Source organism: Rhipicephalus sanguineus, chromosome 2, assembly GCF_013339695.2.
Source record: "Rhipicephalus sanguineus isolate Rsan-2018 chromosome 2, BIME_Rsan_1.4, whole genome shotgun sequence".
NCBI classification, from domain to species: Eukaryota; Metazoa; Arthropoda; class Arachnida; order Ixodida; family Ixodidae; genus Rhipicephalus; species Rhipicephalus sanguineus.
The window spans coordinates 231,191,449-231,212,005 of NC_051177.1; the positions used below are offsets into that span (position 1 = coordinate 231,191,449).

Here is a 20,557-nt window from a genome sequence, read left to right on the forward strand (position 1 = left end):
TTGCTTCCCTACTTCACAAAAATTATGATTTGCGGCGTAGTGGGTAGCTTGCAAGTGTACCTGTATTAGTTTCCTCAAGAGAGTTTAGAACGGGCTCTAGAAAGGCCGCTCTTCCAGCTTTCTCTGTGACTGTGCTGCGCGCTCCGCGCAGGCCTGCAATTTTTATGTACAGCTTGGCAATCTTCGACAAATTGTAAATGTGGTTATCGAGTGGATCGCAGTCCAAAAAGTGATACATCCACAACACTCGCTTGTCACCAAAAGGGTGGAGAAATTCGCCATCTGTGGAACTTCCGCGCGGGCTCAAGCGACGACCCACACGTTTTCTGCGTGGAGCAATATGGCGGTCGTCGGCTTCAGCGGCGGCGCCCCGCCTCCACTCCAGAAATTTTTTTTAAACCTCCTTGGTTTGTACCCATACCTATACAGTCCGCGCCTTACAGCTCAAAGCAGCAGCGGACGAGGCGACCCACTTCTGTACACAGTATTATTGCGATAGCAATTATATGGACAGTCTCGGCTGGATTTTGCCGTCGCCGTCGCCGCCGTCATGCACCGTATATGTATAAGTATGTATATATATATAACAGGCCCAAAGAAAAATAATTCAGAAAAATGCCCCCGAAGCGCGGAATCGAACCAGGGACCTCTTGTTCCGCAGCGAGTGGCGCTATCCACCCCACGTAGCTAACGGCGAGCGTTATATACACACCCTCTACCGCTGGACGGACTCAGAGACGGCAAGCGATAATAAGCGTTTCTTCATTACCAGCGAGATGGCGCTAGCAGCGCGACGGGCGCATTTAAAAGTCGTCAGCGAGCTCGCTTCTTGTTATATTTGCGCAGGGAGACCCTTGCCTCTCCGCTGTCTGCTCGCGCGGTTTTCTCGTGGTGAGGGGAAGAGTAATGTTTCAAGCTTTCACCGTGATGTCCGCGCTCATGTTATGGAGCGTACGAAAGTCACTCGAGCTCAAGGGACGCCGCTAAACGAACAAACAGAAGATGAGCGCGAACTATCAAGTGTCACAGCTCGACACTTGAAGCACGCTAGTTTCCTTCGCTGCTTCGGCCGCCTTTGCAACAGGAGCGGTGTTCAAACTGACAGTATCCATTGGCGAGCCTCACTTCGTATAGCATTAATTTCTTGCTATCGCATTCATTGCTTCGCCCTTGCGGCGAAACTGTGACTTTTTTAAGTTTTACGCTGCTGCGTGTCTGTAAATTGCCCCTTCGCTCGCGGTTGTGTGAAGGGAAGCACTCGCCCCCTGTGGACATCTTTTAGGTGCAGTGATCAATGCCGTCCAACGTGGAGTTGAAAGCCCGGCTAGCTGACCGCTGCCGCTTGGTCCAAGTTGTCCGTACCATGGCACACGCGCACTCGGCGCTGCGTCAGCAGGATACATACTTCGGCGCAGCACGAGGAAGGCTTAAGCTGCGCTTGCAGGAGCTACTCGCCGATAACGGAGAGGCTCAGGTGAGTGCGCACACCCATCTCGTGCAATGCAGGAAAGCATAACCAGTCATTGTTCAAAGCAAAAGCACATGAAACAGTCAGCAACCGGCTCTCCCGGGACTCGCGTTGGGTCACGCCATGGCTCGAGGACTTCAACTGCTCGAAAACAGGAGCCCGGCCTTCAGAACATCGCGCGTGGTTGCGGGTTCGCAGTACGCTCCCTCGCCTAGTCTTGCCGGCGTTCTAACCAGCTCTCTTCTGCGCGAGCCCGACTCCCCCCCCCCTTTTTTTTATCGCATTCGCTGCGCGAGCTTCAAATCTGTTTTTGATCGTCTTCTTCTAGAAGGAAGCAGCGCTGTCGCCTGCTTCACTCGTGTTTTTTCCAGGTACTTCTTCACAACAGCAAACACGGACGCCTTGGTGAAGCGGAACCTGAAGGCAAAATCTTCAGTGTAGAACCCATGGGGCTGACCCTGTCGCGAAGTGACTTTAGCGCCGATGAATACTGGCACACACTTTTACGAAGGAGAACTGATGGTCATGGTTCCAAATTTCCGTGAAGTCAGTCGCGCTTCTATTCGCCCAAGTTGTTTTTTTCCTCCCAAGTGGCGCCGGACGCCGTGCTCGCGTGGCTCGCGTTTCTCCGCCGTAGGCAGCAGGCGAACGCGGTGCCGGCAGCGCCACCTCCTTCGACGCTCGAGAAAAAAAAAAAAAAAAACCTAAAGAAACTCTCTCACGCCAAGGAAAGCTAACGAAAGCGTATAAAATGCAATTCTCAGCTATGCATATTTGTTTTTAAGCAAGATAAGCCTACCTGCGGGGGTTTCTTGCTCCTACCAATAGATTGAACCGCACTGCCGTCGAGTGACGCAAGCGGTCATACTTTCACGACTTTCAGAGCGAAATTAAAAAAAATATATAATTCCTGTTTTACTAGACAAAAGCACGCTCGTTGCCACCGATTTGACAAACGATCTTCTCATTTCCACCAAATTAAAGAGAATTTCCGAGTGGTAGACAGCCTCTTTAATGTCCACTCTATCTATAGCTTACCCCATTTCATGCAGCTGATATTTTTTCAATTTTTAGCGGGGTCATCGGACAACTCTCACCGGCGCTAGACAGGGTGGACTGGAAGATTGGAAGAGTGTCGCTCGATGCCCCTAAAAATCACACTCTCGCCGCATGGGCGAAGCAATGAATGCGATAGCAACAACTCGAAATGCTACACGAAGTAAGGCCAGCAGCTAACTCCTTTGCACCCGATGTCGCGTAACTCAACAAAAGGCTGGTTTAAGGCAATGCGGCCGCTCCAGGGACCGAAGCGGTTTTCGTGCGGTCAGTGGCTACTTCACCAATGATGTGCTTCACTGAATCGCTTACCAAGTGAGCACGCCACCAACGAGCTCACCAAGTTTACGAGCCGTCTTGTGATGTCTGTCGCAGCAGCGCTCGCGACCGTGCGTGATTAGCTTTTGTATTGTAATATGAGGCGTGGTTGGCTTTTGTACTATATTTATTCGTGCCGTTCCTTTAAATAAACTTTAGTTGTGAGTCAGCGCTCGCGTCGTCGCCTTCTTCATACTGTGTCCTCGTCCCTTTAGCGCTGTCAGCTATAAAAAATGAACTATCACCGAGTAGCCCAAGTTTCCTTTGTTGTGCCCTTACGAGCAAAGTTTGCAGTTGCCGCTTGAGCGACGCGGCACCATTTTACGAACCTAATTTGCGTGACACGCTGCTGGGTTGAAGGCAGACGCAAGCTTTGTGTGGGGTTGCACTTGATACCTTTCAGCGTCTATTTGACGAAAATGTAGTGCAAGGTAGTGCTTTCAAGCACAAGCAAGCAGCGTGCTTTGCCACGTTCAACGTGTATTAAGGTTTAATTATTTTGATGGTATTCACGCCTTCAAGATTACAAGCTTTCGTCTTCAAAAGGTAGTAAACGGTACGGTGTTCCTGAACAGCTGGCCAGAACTTCATGCCTTCATTCCAGTGATTGATGTCCCCAAATTTATTTGGACACAACGCATCTGCATATAATACGTAGCATTAGTATGCAAGTAAGCAGTACACTCCTGGCAAACGACCGCTTAAAACAACGCATATAAGGCGGAAAGTAGGTCAAATTTTCGACGATTATAAATGGCTCTTCAAGCGGCCTACTTATACGGCTCTTTTATGCGGCCCCTGGCTAAGCGGCTCTTTCCTATGCGGCCTAAGTTTATGCGGCTCTTCCATATGCGAGGCCACCTCGTTGCCAGAAGGCCGTTTAAAAGTGAACGCTTAAAGTAACGCATACCATCGATTCGGTTAAGCGGTATTTCAGGTCAAATCTGTCCGGCTTATATACGGCTCAATATGCGGTCGAAATATATGTGGTACTTTTCGCAAATTTCTAGAAAAAAAAAGAAATTCTACTAGATTGTAGTTGGTCCTGCAGTGTTCTTTTTTTTTCTTTTGCTCTTTTCAGCCTTCCAACTTATAAATATGCACTTAGACATCACAAGAACACTGCACAGAGAGTTACAAACCATGAATAAACACACACACTCCACCACGGGGATTTGAACCCAGGCCAACCGCGTGACAAGCAGACACTGTAACCACTACGCCACCGCACCACAGAATCTGGGTGGACTTCCGCGGCTTTATATATGCACTTCACGTTATCTTGGACGATTTTATGATCGGTTACAACGCTATAATTTTGCATATATGAGAGGCATCGTTCGCGTATAATGCGTGTGTATACGAGTGCACGATCTTAAGCGAACCCACGCGGGCAGTCATAGTCAGTTTGTGTGTGGAATTATGTTTCTCGTCCGACGGCTTGCGCATCCCGCACGGAGACAGAGGTGAACAATGAACGATGCGTTTCCGAGTGCACTTCCATTTGCCGGCATCATACAGCAGCCGAACGTGCCCTGATGTGCAACCAGCCGCCAAAGAAAAGTTTTCTGCGATGTTTGACGCAGTACAGGCGGTGGAAGTCAGCTGATCTCATCTCCACTCGGCGAAGTACCGTCTCCCACATCTTTCGCGAGCATCGCGTTGTTGTCGGTGCGTTTATACGGACAGTATTGTGTAGAGGTTCATCTCAGGGAATCGGATTAAAACACATAATCGCTTATTCGCGCAACAGATGGGTTTGGTGTAGGGCAGCGCGTACGGGGCGACGGACCAGCTTTCAGAACGGGCGCGCTCATTTCTCTCCCGAGTATAGTATAGACGATAACGAAACGTTGTTGTTGAGTCGAAAGAACAACGAGCCTTCGCAGAAAAAGAATGCAGTCTCTCGAGCTCGATGCTGACGGCAATGACGAGCGATGCCGTGGAATTGTCATGCTGGGGAGGAGGGCGGGTCGGAGATTGGTCGTTCTCGTGGTTCGTTCGTTGTTGACAGTTGGAAGTGATGCCCCCTTGGCTTCCACAAACGATGAAACGTAGTGCATGACTGGCGCGGAAAGAGCACGGATGAAATCGCTTGCATCACCCGTTAGAACATATGTTTCCTGCCAAGCGTCGCATCAAAAGAAGCTAGCAATGCTTGAAATCGAATGAAGTCACAATATGATCCAGCTTTCAAGGATAAAACCATGCTATTTCTTCAAAAGTCAGAAGTGGCCTGAAGGATTCAGAAGGATCATGTGAGCAATTATACTGAATAATGCAAAGATTAACTTGAAACATTTTAATATTTAATGGGCGCTGTTAAATCTAAATAACAGCCCCAAATTAAATATGCACTTGTTTTGCACCTTGAAGGTTCATGAACGTTAAGCTCTACAAGATGCCTCAGTTGACCGCATATCAGCGCCGAAGAACGATCTGGTGGAGGCCCTGTGTTGGGGAACATGGCAGGTTGAAGGTTGTTTTCGTATTCCACCCGTTGTCGACGAGTGAAAGTGATTCTTTCCTTGGCTACGAGGTGTGATCGGAGCGACAAGGGCCAGTATTACTTCACTCGACGTCATCCAGTCGAGTATGCTTTGAGCGTAACGACGCTTTAATGTATAAACTAGCAAAATGCTGAAAGCGGCTGAACTCGGGCAGTAATCTTGACTTCTAGGAATAAATATTCACCTGTCTTAAAAATGTGCTGTCAGTAGCATCCTGCTTGATTCTGATCATGGGACACGACATGTAAGCGTATAATACTAAATAGTAGATATAGAGGAACAATTCTTATACTCAATAATTGTCATAATTGCAAATAACAGCGGCAAATAAAAAGTATGCTTTCACACTAATAGCACACCCATAAATGTTGAGCTTTACGTGTCCCAGTCAACCTCCCTCATGTTCGATACCAGGGGCGTAGCCAGAAATTTTTTTTCGGGGTGGGGGGTGGGGAGTCAATCATGCTTTATGTATGTTTGTGCATTCATTTGCTTGTCTGTGTGTATATATACGCAAGCAAAATTGAAAATTTTGGGTTGCCCCCCCCCCCCCATAACCCCCTTCGCTACGCCCCTGTTCCATACCATGTAGCTTTACGAGCACCTTTATTTAAATATCAGCTGTCATGCAACATCCTTAGCTTTGGCTAGTACAGCAGCTAATACAAACTGTGCTTGAGAATTCAAGATTTATTGCCAGTACCAACACTAGCTATACACAAAAACATTCTGTAGTAGTTCCAGCACAAGTGTTGCAGCTTTTTTTTAGAATTAGCAGCTCATATAGCGCTCATATAAGCATGCAGACATACACGTCTAAATGTGCAGCTATTATTCTTTTTTACGAAGAACTGTGCGAAATCAACTGGCACAAGGAGAGACGCACGGACAAGCGTCTTCCTTGTGGCAGTTTATTTCTCGCAGTTCTTTGCAGTCATGAATTACCAACTTGCCCAGCGATCTATTCTTCGATATTATCCTTTACATGCAGCCCACTTCCATGGCAGTTACCACGGCACACCACCTGTCAGACATCGTGCCACATGAAGGGTATTCGTATAAGTAGTAGATTTGTCCTTGACTAAAAGTTGAGACCTGAAATGTATTTGTTCTTTTTCTGGCATCATTTCAAAACATGACCTTTCCCTTGCAGTGTTGAGACATATATTTGCAGTAAGTTAGGCATTGTGTCCAAATCCATCACTGTGCCAGACTGGCACTTATTTATGTATGCATGGGTCCCTTATTTCCACTCTGTGCTCCAAGCCCTTCCCTTCACCCATTACTGTAGAACTGGGGCACTTAGGTGTTTCATCTCGCAACGTTAATTGTTGTTATATTTTGTGCCGTTTCTTCAAGTACCCATGCCATTATTTAGTGCATTAAGTGAATGAAGGAACATGTTATGCTGCTGCAGAGCTGCACACTGAGCAGAACAATGAGATGCAGAGCCATGAGAGAAAATATAGAGAACATTGTCACGGTACAACGCAAACACAAGACAGTGAAAAGTTCTACAAGAGTAGGACAGCTTGTTGACACAAAAAATGGCAGGCGCAAACATGTCTAACAAGATTGAAACTTGGGCTAGTTGGTTGTCCTTCATGATGAACCATCAGCACAACCATACACTGACAGGGGAAAGGTACACGAAACACAGCACTCTGTTGTGTGCCTTCTTTCCAATGTCCATGTGTGGTTGCACTGCCGGTTCATCATGAAGGACAAACATGATGTCTTCGGCAAAATCCCAAAGACCCACTAGGCATTGATGTTCATTGATGTCGCCATTGTCTTTCTCGCCTGCAGAGCACACACGTCAATACATACACAATAGGATGCATCGTAAGGGTTTTTCACCTACATGCTCTGTTGTTGGAGTAATAGGGCATTGTGTGAACAAAATAATGAATGTAAAAATGAAATCACCCTAATATATATGCCATATTCCTTATTGCTCAATTCTCAACCTGCACGTGTTCCACTTCAGCACCTGTGCACATAATGGCCCCCTAAAGGATCTGGGCAGTAGTTTCCCTGAAATGGATTTGAAAGCTGCTATTGGATCAGATTAAGCTAACTGGATCTCATGAATGTATCCTTTCGAAACAAAGAAGGGGACAGTCCACTTGTTATTTTCTAGCAAGCTACCTTAGCAATTTGGCCTTGAACGTGTGCACTTTCCTCGCAGTTGTGTCCCAAACTGCAGTCAGTGGCCTATCGGTTATCAGTAAAAATTTTCTTTATGAACAGTCTACAAGTTCAGTAATGCAGCACTGTAATGGATGTATCATTCTGACATATAGTTTATGCATTAAAAACTCTTCAGTTGAAATTCCTAACCAGTTTCTCTATCAGTAATGACCACAATTGCTATGCAACTCTCGGTACCATCATCTGCGTGCATGGATTGATGCATTCTGCAATGCTTTAATCATGCATCTTATCACTGGCCCTGTGATCTCACAAGTCACCTGTGTCCTTCTCTAGACAGTAACAGCTATAAATATTTTGCATAACTTAACTAGTTTTTTTTTTCCAAACAGCATGACTTACCTCTATTTGCACAGTCAGTAAGCCTGAACACACAGTGCACACTTTTGTAGTTCGAGATATTTTATTTTCAATTACGAACAAAACTGTGCAACAATGTATACACCAATACAGTGAACTCTCAATTGAGTGAACTTCAAGGGACCCAAGGAAATAGTTCACTTAACTGAAAGTTCACTAAACTGAATATTCACTAGAATATGGAACAGCATTGGGCACAGCAGACATTAGAGTCAAAAGTGTGAAATGCAATTGATTTTGAAAAGAAATCTGTAATTTTCATTTGGACTGGTGCCCTTAAAGAGCAAGAAGAGACAAAGCTTTCCAGAGAGTCTACGTTTCTGTGCACTGCCTCTGGCACAGCTTGTTGCTGAGACACGAAGTCTCGCAACTTTCTAACATACTGTACCGCCTCGGCTAGAGTTACAGGATTTGAACCTGCCTCAGCCGTTACGACTTCCTCGTCGCACTCTTCTTCTTCTGGTTCCGGACGAACACTCGAAACAATTTCCAAATCAGATAGTTCTGCACAAGTGACATGATCACTGTCACACTGCACATAGTCCTAAAATGAAGCACCACTGTCAGCGTCCAGCTGTGTTGCACCGCCGCCGATGGATGGGCGATTTAGTGGCGGCTCGCATCGGCTATGCCAGTGCTGCAGTGCACAAAACTTCGTTGAATTGATTTAAAAAATGAGCCTGAGTCCGCGGATCAAGTTCATTCAACTGAAAAATTCACTATTCTGAAATTCGTTTAACTGAAAGATTCTTGCATAGAATGCATAAGAAAATCGCCGGGGATTTTCTAAAAGTTCGTTATTCTGAAATATTCGTTACACCGACGTTCGTACAAGTGAGAGTTTACTGTACAGCGTTTGTAAACTAATAAGTGATTCTTACACTTTTACAGAAACAAGGTTAAAAAAACAACTGCGAAAGAGGTGATCAAATAATTGAACAGAACGATCGTTGTTTTTCTACGCTTTAGGGGTTTCAGGCCTTCTCATCTGACGAGAATTAATTGATAATGACCTAGCTTGAGCTTCAGCACGCCTATACGTAGAAAAAACTCCACTTTCTTGCAGAGTGCAGGTCAATACATACATGGAAAATTGCACCACATGAATGGCAGGAGCTACCTAAATGTCTTCAATTATAATTACTTAAACACAATAAGATAACGCAGAATTGACTAGAGTAACAAAGAAGTATTGCAAGTAAGTTGGCCTTGATCGACGCCATATATGTAGCCTTGGAAACAGACGAAGGGTTGAGGTGTGCTTCCTGCCTGTTTCTGGCACTTAATTTGCAATATATGAGTAGAATACACAGTGAAAAAAATTCTGTTCTATACCATGAGCTGTGTAGTGCACGTAGGTACTATGATTTATCACATATGTATGACTAAAGTAGATACCCTCTATATTAGTGGGCCTGAAGTTTGAGGACGCAGCTTTTCTAAAAACATGGTTATCAGCTGTGCATGAACGACAAGTGATATGCTAATATAATGCCCTAATAAATAGGATTTTTCATAGTACATGCATCAGAAATAATACGATGACTGTGTATGTTATACTCCGAGGAAACCTACAAAATGAACAATGAATATGTATATATGAACACACACACATACACACATTATTGCACATGATGTCTGCCTTAGATTCCAATGCTAGTGTACCTGCTACTCAGGTATCCTCAAAAGAAAGAGCATTGAAACGTGCCATGCACATAAAACAAACTTAAATGTCTCTAAAGTTTGTGAAAATTCAGCTAGCCAGCAGCCTTATCTACCCAGCCTAACAATGTAACAAAAAACACACAAACGAAATAAAACTGCACAAAAAAGAACATAAGTTAGGCGTTGTCCTTGAGCTTGTCGAGAATCTTCAGCAGTTTACTGCTTGCCCAGGAATGTGGAAAACTCTCTTCCTTGTGCAGCAAACTTTGAATTAGTCCCAATGTTTGGGCGAAAGCAGATGGGTAGGTTACATCCTTTATGTAATGTAAGGTCAAACACAAGAAAAGTGTCTTTTCAAGCGTGCAGTCATCTTTCAGGGTAACACGCTCGTCCTCAGCACAAAAAGTAAGCTTTGTTGCCGAGCTCCAAACAATCATGGGCCCCGGCAACCCATGGACATCTGCAAGATACTGGAAAAAAGTAATAAAAACTAATATATGTTTTATGTTCTGCACAGCACATCTTCATACAAAAAGCTAACAATTCAGAGGTAGTGGATGGATGAATGCCAGCACTAAAATATTGCAAGCTTTAGATGCAAAACCGTGCATCAATTGAGATTGTTATGGGCGTGGTTTATGCCACAGTAAATAAATCAGTTTCAGCCACCCCGATACGCAGCTACAGGTGCCACTGCTTGAAACTTTGCTAATGCATTCAAAGCAGCCACAAGTACAATGTCAGATCTCACAAGTGTATAAGCAAGCGTTTCTTTGTGTTTCGCACGCAATGTTCATATCATATATCTGTTCCATGAAAATGGGTAAAAACAGCAGCCAAATGAGTGTACTGAGATCATAAGTTACGGAAAGCAGAGCCTTGGCTTGCTTCAATAGTAGGCTGAAATGGAGGCCTGAAGCCACCCCTCAATGATGACATATCACAGGTGGTGACAGATGGCATGCGTGTTGGGCATGTCCTTTTGCACTAAACTTGAGTGCTGTAGTGTCACGCTCACAGGGCAAACCTGGAAATACCTGGTTTTTGTTGGGAAATGGAAGTACCACAGAACAACCAAAAAGGCCCGAATGGATTGCCTACATTGACTTACATGATTGCTTATGTGTGTACGCCTGTGTGCATACAGATGTACCTGAGCTATCTTAAACTATTTTAAACAAAGGAATTGACTGGGCCCTATTCAATTGCAGAGTGAGTGAGTGAGTGAGTCAGAACTTTATTTTGGTCCAAAAGTGGCAGAAGCTGAACGCGACTGGAGGTCCCGCTAGCTCAGCCAGGTGGCTCCACCCAGGAAGCAGAAAAGGAACTCTGCTACAAACAAGGTGGACGTAGCGACAGAGTCCACATTGAAAAACTAAAGGCCATGTCCACACTAGGATACATAGCAGTTCCCACTCGTCATGTAAGGTGGCTACGCATGTAAGGTGGCTACGCATAGGCTAGTATCAATATTATTTGCAGCACCAAGGAAACAAACTTTAATCTACATGGTTGTTCTAATACTAAAATTTGACGTATAATCTTTCGTTGAGTGAATGATACAAATTACATTCAAAGTCAATGTCACAGTACTTTAGCAGACTCAAAGGGCCCACTTTGTGTACAGAGATGCGTTCAGTGAATGGTGCTGTTGTATATAGACTAATATCACAACTTTGCAGGTCCTTTCGGCTGTCAATGCACACGTCTTTGAGTGGTGCCACCACCTGCTTATCGAATATTGTCTTCCATTGAAATTAAAGCTCTTTTGCAGAAAAGCATTCTTGCACTCAAAAGTATTTTGTGTTTGCATATAGCATAATTGGGGATAAAATTACCCTGAACATCTGCTTTCAACGTGGTCTTGACCATGTATTTGTCGTCTGTGCAGACATAGAAAAGCTTTCGTTTTTTTAAATTTCATATGCTGCGCCGAAGATTGCTGCATAATTGTGACAAAATTGTTGTGCGAAAGAAAATCCTTCAATGAAATGAGCTAGCTATAGACTTAATTGTATTTTGTCAACTCTCCACCAGAAACAAATATATAAGTTATATCTGTTGCAGTACCTAAACGCAGATAAATAGTTACATTGTTTACGAACGTTCTACGATAGTCATGCACGTACAATGCTGATTCCGTTTTTGAGCAATATATGAGAGATAGATCCGCTTTAGGTGCACAATTGTAGATGGTGCTTGATATTGTTCTTGATTCGCGAACCACATAATAGTGAGCAACAGTGTTTCGCTTTCTGACAATTTGCGACCTTCATGCATTTCGAAGAAAAGGTCCGAGCAAGAGGCTCTACCGATGCGCCTTTCACAGATCTATAGAGACTCGTTAGGAGCGGTGCTTTGTTTCTAACAGCACAACACAAAATTGGGAGCATCGAAATAAACTCACCCAGTCGTGCATGGTTCACGGGGCAGTGCCCGCAGTAGGAGCACCAGGCAACTTGATGTGGCACGCCTGGTTCCCCTGGCTGGCGGCTGTACGCGAGCAATCCAGTCTGATGCACTCACACTCACATCGCACTCACACGTGCCATCATAACTGCACGCTCTTCTCTGAATGCCTTTGACGTCGGTCGAGGCGTACGTCCCACGCAGCAGGGCCTGATCGGCACTGCCGAAACTTTGAAGCACGCCAAGACGATCGCGGGACCGAATTCTCAACGAAAACAGAGAGACCACGCAAGGAGCGGGCGCAAAAGAGACAGACACCGCTCGACGCGCATGGGAGAGAGAACTGTATAGGGGGAATAAGTCAGCAGCGTGAGCAGGGAGAGAACGCGATCAAAGGTTAAAACTTCCTTCGCACGATGAGTTTGTAGACGTCGCGGGCGTTGTTTGCGTGACAATTTTGCTCACGAGTAAACAGAAACAAAGGCACGTCTACAATACGAACTTGTATACTTTAAACAAAAACGTTGCGAGGCGAACGAGGCGACTGACATAACTCGGCACGGCCGCTGCTGGCCGCTGTCTTTCCAACGCACGTGCTTCACACGAAATCAGATACAATCGGAGAAGGTCAGAGAGGCGCTGGCTTTATCTCGAGTTCACCGGCCGCATTCGGCGCCAACACAGGAAACACTACACGACGTTAACGTGGACTTCGAGCCTTGAGCACGCTCGCTCGGCGCTGTTGATATATAAGTTTCTCTCTCGCTTCTCGCCGCGGCGCCGATCTCAATTTCCCGCATAAATAGCAGGCCCTGTATAAGCGTTGCGTCCGCTCGAGACATTTTCGCGTCAATAAGCACTGGGCCCCATATAAGCGTTGCGTCCGCTCGCGGCCGCATATAGCGGGCCCAGCCCGTCACCGCAGAATTTATCACGCTTAATGGCGGTTGAAGGGCCGCTTATATGGAGTACCTTGTGGTGTAATAAAAATGGGCCGTTTATGTGCCGGACGTTATACGGGACTTGAATAAGAGTGTACTCGCGCCAATATCCTTTACGTCGCAGTGCAGGCGTAGCGCTAGCTTAAACAGCTAAATTTTTAGCATATAGTTGCAGAGAACACTTTTAATAAGATGCAACGGGATTCCGCCCATTTCAACATCGGCTTAACTCAGAGTAGCACAGGTTCGCTTCTAAAGCATCATTGTTGCAAGATTAATATCGTGCAGATAGCTTCCAAGGCAATTGATGAAAGATATTGCAGGTGATGCTCTCCGATTGCACGCTTTTGTGAGCAAGACACATGATTCAGAGAGCGCTCATAGAACAAAAATTACATTCCGTGAAACTAACCGCGAAGCGTAAACTAATTATTACGCGATTGATGTTGAAATGATGACTCGGTTTCCATGAAACTTTGTGCTCAACTTGTAATATGCGGCAACAAAACATTCACTCTAAGGAAAAAGGGTGTTAAACGTGTATGTGGTTTGTCCCTTTCGGGATTAATGGGGCACCGAAAACCATTAATCACTTTAAGGACTAACGGCGCCGGGTCTAACAGTTAGTCCCCGTGCAGTCACTCCTACAAGCTAACTGTTATTCCGCACAGATCACATCAACGGACAAACATTTAGTCTTCACATTTACACCTTATCGGGGAACCGTTAGTCCAGATGAGATGATCTGTTAATCCCCAGGGTTGAGTTTTGACAGTTACTCTCCGCAAGGCTTAATACTTTTTACAGCGAAAGCTGTTATGAGATCGTTTCAGCGGCCGTTTTTGGCGCCGTAGTTCAGTTCAGTTCAGTTCAGTTTATTTTCCTTAAAGGCCCCATTAGGGGTGTTACATAAGGGTGGGGTACATCATGTGATGGGTAACTCCAATAAAATCCAATGAACTTTGTAAACAGAGGAGGAAAAAAAAGCGAAATGTTGATACACTGAGAACAGCTATAAGGTGGGCTAGTTGGTGTTGACTCATCTTCAAAGGTGCGCTTAAGTGAACACAAACGACACAAACGAAAAAGTACAGGACATACAAACGAAAAACGAAAAAGTACTGGACAGTTGGTAGTTTGCGCTCGTTGCCGTATGTCCTGTACTCTTTAGTTTGTGTCGTTTGTGTTCACTAAGCGCACCTTTGAAGATGATACACTGTGCAAACGAAAACGACAACACGCGCTAGGTAATTAATTTGGCAACATTAGGAGAAACAACACAATGTGCTAATTTTAACGTAATAACTGTTGAAGATCTTGCACAAAAATAACACTGTACACATAAATACAACATAAAAACAATGAACCGTTGTAGAAATAAGTACTCGCGTTAGGTACAATCAATGGCAACTAATTTGGTAAAACAGAAGACACAGCAGCAATGAACATATGGTTGCTATTTGTAGATACAACATGGTGCGGAAGGGCATTCCACTCTGACGCTGTTCGAGAAAAAAATGATGCAGAGAAAGTAGTTGTGTGTGAACGCGGTTTTAAAACCTGTAGCTGGTGACCAGTGCGTTGCGATATTCTTGCTGGTGGGGTGATGTACGACATGCGGTAAAGTGAACCGTAGAAAAACTTATGAAAAACACCAAGGCTGGCTATCGTACGACGGTGTAAGAGTGATTGTAATTTAGATTTTTCTTTTAAGGCTGATATGCTTACGTCATACGAGTAGGATGAATGAATGTATCTTGCTGCGCGATTTTGAAATTACTCAAGTGCGCTGATGAGGTATTTTTGATATAGGTCCCAGATTGGTGAAGCATATTCAACTTTAGGCCTGATTAGTGATATGTACGCCAGTAGTCTCACGTCGCGTGCGACATGACGTAAGTGGCGCCTCAAAAAGCCTAGTGATTGGTTCGCCGATGATAGAATGCTGTTGATATGTGTGCCCCAGTTAACATCAGATGAAATTAAGACTCCTAAGTACTTGAATGATGGGACTGTTTCAATGAGGCTATTGGCTATTGTGTAAGAAGAAGGAATGGGGCTGCGACTACGGGTAAATGACATATGTTAACATTTTTTTTTTTGGATTAAGAGTCATTAGCCACTGGGTACACCAAGTCTGTACATGGAGCAAGGTGTGGGAGCGGGCTAGTTGGTATTTCATAATGCTAAATCTTTAGCGCAGAAAAAAGGCAGTGATGGTTTCTTGGCGGCTCATTGCGCAGAATGTAAATGCGTGCCTTTATTTGACAGTACATCAGTGTTGGCATCTCACCCTAAGGATAGCATCAGGCTCATCATTGAGGCGGCAGCGATTGCTAATGGAAGCTGCATCAGCAAGCCATCCATCGCACTAACAAAAAAGGAACTAGATTACTTAATTCACCCGCACGTGTAGGTCCTGCGTAGTTTTGCTGCTTTTTATTTATATAAGTGTCCCCTTTTGCGTTGACTGATATCTGTGTAATCACATGTGACAGGTATATATGTGTGTGTTGCTTTAATAAACGATAGTTGGAAGTTAGCGCTTGTCTTCGTCGTTCTTTGTCCGCTGTGCTCGTTTTGCGCTAAAGTTTTAGCATTCTGTACATGGTTAAGGTTTTGCTGCAACGTATCTGCGTCAGTAATATTGTTAATGGTATGATAAATCACGCAGTCATCTGCGGACATACGGATTTTACAAGTTACATGGAGGGGTAAGTCATTGATATATATAAAAAAAAGAAGTGGGCCAAGAACAGACGCCTGGGGGACACCTGAAGTAACCGCAAGTGGGACGGAGGACTGATCACTCACGCTGACGAATTGCGAGCGGTTGACTAAGAATCCGCCGCCGCCGCCGGTGTCCGTAACCACTATCGCTCGAAGTAAGAAAAAAACGAAATAAGAAAAAAATTCAAGCATGGAACGAGGTTCGAACCTGGGCCCTCTGCGTGGGAGCCCAGTATTCAACCTCTGCGCCATGCAGGTTCTTGAAACTGCTTTGCAAAAAGGTCCTATACAGGCTTCACGTCGGGAACGAAGCACATTAACATGTGCAATGTAGCGTGGTAGAAGAGTAAAAAATTACACCATCTCCCGCTAAAGGGGACCATGAGGCGATGCGAAGCCGGAGCACTTGCACGATCGCGTTCCGTTGGCGTTCGTTGGGCATGCTACCGACCTCGCGTCGTGGAACGCGAAGAGGGACGCTACGCGCGTCGTATCTTCCATCTAGCCTGGCCGTTAATTCTCACAGGGCGAGCGGGGAACGCGGTCGACAGGCGGGCGAGAGGGTGGCAGCGTAGGAGAGGAGAGAGAAGGGGAGGGGACGCGCATGCGCTCGAGCTCATCGCGGCGTTGCGCAGGAGAGAATTTCGGCATATCTAGCCCGCGTTTCAGAGGAAGAGTGGAAAGGGGGAGGAGATAGGGGGAGGGGAGAAGGAAAGTGGGGAGGGAAAGTGGAGAGGGGAAGGGTAGAGGGTGAGTGGAGAGGAGGTGTGTGGAGAGGGTGTGCGCATGCGCAGTAAGGGTGGTCACGCCGCACACCACCACCACCACCCGATTGAGCTCCGCCTTAAGATACTTCGCATCTAATAAAGTACCAAGCGTCGCACAACGCGAATTCTGTAACCAGGCGCCATACAATGCGAATTGCGCAACGAGGAGGTTGTTGAATGCTTCCAACCCATTACAAAGGGATCCGGTATAATTCTTCATCGTCATCAGGCACAGCATCAACAAAGTGCGCAGCCTTACATGCATTTAGCAGGCACCACGGCTCTCCGTAGAATGACGAAAAATGGCATAATGCCTGCATTCATACTTCTCAAAAATTACAATGATTTATAGCGTAGTGGGTTCCTCGCAACTGCACTTGTATTGGTTGCCAAGGGAGCCCATAAGCGCATGATCCATATCCTCGGGGTCTCAGTAAAGTTCTTCGCCTCCCCCCCTCTCTGTCCCACGTCAACGTATGTTATACAGCATGGCAGGAGAGGGAAATAGCGACCGGGCGTCACCCAGTGCAAATTACATAACTGGTGGGCCGTTTAAAGTTTCCAACCCATTACAAAGGGATGAGCCATAATTCTTCACCGTCAGCAGTCGTCGCGTCAACAAAGTTCACATAATGCCTTACAGACTTGTAGCTGGTATCTCGTTTCTACGCAGAATGGCGAATAATGGCTTAGTATGCGCTTCCCAGCTTCACAAAAATTGTGATTTATGGCGTAGTGGGCACCTTGCTAGTGTACTTGTATTAGTAGTCCCAAGAGAGCTTACAACGGGCTCTAGAAACGCCGCTCTTCCAACTTTAGATGTGACTGTGCTGCGGTTTCAGCGCAGGCCTGGCGTTTTTTGCGTGTTCTTTTCCGCGGTGAGCAGGAAAAAGAACACGCGAAAAAATATTTAGTCGTGCGTGCTTCAATGCTTTCGCAGTCAGTGCGACAACGAAAGGCAAAACTGATACAATTGTTGTGGCTGCGTCACACCCGAGTACTGTGCATGCGCAGTATTGTTCTTCTGTCCTCCTTTCCTCTCCCCCCTCTTTCTACCTCCGGGATAAAAGCAAACACACGCCCCCAAAAAAGGTTTTTTTGTGTTCGAGCAGTCTGGGCCTCGTAACCAGGGTGTCGGAACGGAACGAAAACCGAAAACGAAAAACGAAAAAAACGATATTTTTGACCGGAACGAAAACGTAGCAGAAACGTTATTTATTATTTCGTTCCGGAGTGAAACCGAAATTTTTTCAATCGTTTTTCGGTTCACGAGAAAATTTCGCAATCCGGAACAACTGAGCTCATGCAATGTGAGCATATCTCAGGGTATAGTATTAGCGCGTACCTCAGACAGGAAATCCAAAGCAAACATACGTTGAAATTGTGCGAAAAACGAGAACAGTGGCAACCAGAGATCTTCATATTAACGCAAGTGGACTTTTGCGCGCCTGTCAAGCAGGCCAAAGTGGAGAGGGGATTGTCGGCACTGAAGTTTGTTACAGCGAAAGCTGTTATGAGATCACAACAGCCGATTTTGGCTCCATAGTTGTCCGCAGCCGCCGGTGTACGTGACCGCTATCGCGTGGTATAAGAAAAAATTAAATGAGAAACAAATTTCTAGGATCCGCGCCCTCTGCGTTGCAGTCGGGTCTTCCGCCACAGTGTCACGCTGGTGCTTATAACTCCACCGCAAGAATACTCTACACAGGCGTCATGTCGGGCAAGGAATCGCGTTAACATATGTAATATAGGGGTGGCAGAAGAGTAAAATTACAAGCAGTCATCACACAATGCTAATAGCGCAAAGAGTGTGTGGTTTAATGCTACCCACCAGTGTTGCGGAGTTACCACTCCGGAATTGCATTGACTGCGGAATCTTCAACATTTTCGCGACCCCGCAATGGAATGGGGACAACGCTCGGAAGAATGGAATGGGAATGGAATTACGTCTTTTTCCGAAAATAGAGGACGTTTTCGTCTACGTGCTGTTTTTCAAGCTTCAAACGTTAGTAAGTTAGAGCCTCGCAAGTTAACACTAAAGCAGTATTTTTAAAATGGCTTAGCTTATTACAAGCACGGTACATTTATAAGCAACGCGCCAACTACAAACGGAGGCATAAGTTACTGTACAAACAAATGCATTATCCCAGCAGATACCGAAGGGAGAAACAAATTACCCCTACGCGTTGGTTCCCATTGATACCCCGACCCGAAAGTGGCGAATACTCTATGCACAGCCTGATCTTTATCTCACGAGCAGTTTAGTACTTGACACACGTAAATAACCTTTGCGACAAGGAAGACATTGCATACCTGCGCACAGGCGAACACAGAAAGTTCTCCTCACACAATCCATGCTTGCGAGGCGCGCTTGACAAGCTTGAGTGCTGACGGGCAGTGCGGCCCAGTGTTCCGTATTCGATGCAAAGGCGCTTTTGTCAGCATAAAAATACGATATGTCGTAATTTTAGCATTACCAGATTTAAGCTTAAACAATATTGAAACACCACCATTCGTTCAAACATGTTGACCACGCAAATACTATCGGTAGCGGGAGAACTGCCTCTATGGGAATTAGTAGGGTCTGCACGAGATATGTCACCAAGCTGCTATTCCCCTACCTTGGCAACGTGTTTTGCGTACTTTTGCAGTTCTTAATACATTTGATGACATCAGCTTTATGGGGCGTTCATTCTTAACTCGATAAAACTATCAAGATGCCTTTCCTACGCTGAGGAATTACAGGAATGGAATCGGACTGCCAGGCCATTCCCTGAGTGTCAATGGGCTAAGCGGGTACCGCGATTCTCCGAAGAATGAAGAAAAATGGCATAGTGGGAACTTCGCTACTTCAGAAAAATTGCGACGATTTATGACGTAGTGGGTACGTTGCATGTTTACTTGTATTAGTTGTCCCAAGAGATAACAACGGACTCTACAAAGTCCGCTCTTCTAGCTTTTGCTGTGACTTGCTGCGTGTTTCACGCAGGCCTGGAGATCTTTTTATCAGAACAGCGGTCTCGCACATCAGAGAGTGCACTCAATGACGTGCTGCTTCTGAGATCGTGCTCACTCCCTTGACACAAAGAAATTAAGCCAACTAAAAAAAAATCGTATTTTTCTTGTGAGAAAATAAATACCATGACTTTGAAATGAATGCTGGTTTGTGCTAGTTGGTAGGAATACGCGGTACAGTTACTTCCGCTCCTCTGAAGAACGTGTTTTACCCTTGTCCCATTAAGAGGAGAGCAAGTAACTACATCACAAATCCAACGTTTTTTTTTTTAATGATTGCTTTACCTTTTTCATATTTTCTTTTTTTATACAAAGAAAAGAAAACCGTTACGAACCGTTACGGAACGTTTTTTTTTCGTCCCGGAACAGAAACGAAACGGAACTTTTTGCGGTGAAACGAAACTAAAACCGAAACGAAAAACATTTCGTTCCGACACCCTGCTCGTAACTGCTCCGGCTCGCGGGCCGTGGATATGCTACACAATGAAACATTTTATTTTTCTACATACATAGGAAGTTTCTGCCTTTTTTCAGTGAATTCACTGTCAAATGTCGAATACAGGTCCAGCCGCGTGTGATATCTCGTATAGTCCTTTTTGTGAAGCTGCTCCAATGGAAGCGGTAGATTACTGGTATTGCACGCGCCAGGGCACACAGAAGTCTGCACGTTGTGGACAACGGCTACGTCCTGCAAAGCACAAAAATATTGCACATAGTTAGTCACACGTGCCAGAGAGGATGAAGATGCGCGCGAATAGCCAATACGTGCAAGGTGAAATAAAAGCACACGTTTAAAGTATGGCCTAGCTGGGAAATCAAGAAGAAAAAAAGAAGGAAGACTGGACGAGCGCTCCTCCTTCGTCTTTTATTTGTGCTGTGTTTCCCTAGCTAAGCATGTACCAACTCGCCCAAATCGAAGTCTTAGTTAAAATATGGCATGCAAATGATTTCACCGTGATGTCATATATATTCAAAGACGACGAAAAAAACCCTTAAACAAGGGGTTCGAGCCGACGTTTCGTCAAGTGGTCTTGTCTTCTTCAAGAAGACAAGTCCACTTGTCGAAACGTTGGCTCGAGCACACGCCCCCTGTTTACGGGTTTT

At 45.3% G+C, this 20,557-nt stretch overlaps 1 protein-coding gene across 3 annotated transcripts in view; it reads left to right on the plus strand.

Moving 5' to 3' along the window:
• Positions 1 to 20,557, plus strand: part of LOC119384163 (uncharacterized) — a 386,807-nt gene that overhangs the window by 15,874 nt on the left and 350,376 nt on the right. For 2 of the 3 annotated variants that reach the window (XM_049412787.1, XM_049412788.1), the window contains exon 2: positions 1,283 to 1,474. The exons of the other annotated variant lie outside the window; for it this stretch is intronic. In XM_049412787.1, the coding sequence (XP_049268744.1) occupies positions 1,295 to 1,474 (180 nt within the window). In that variant the 5' untranslated portion in view covers positions 1,283 to 1,294. The remainder of the gene's footprint in view (positions 1 to 1,282; positions 1,475 to 20,557) is intronic. 3 annotated transcript variants of the gene reach the window in all.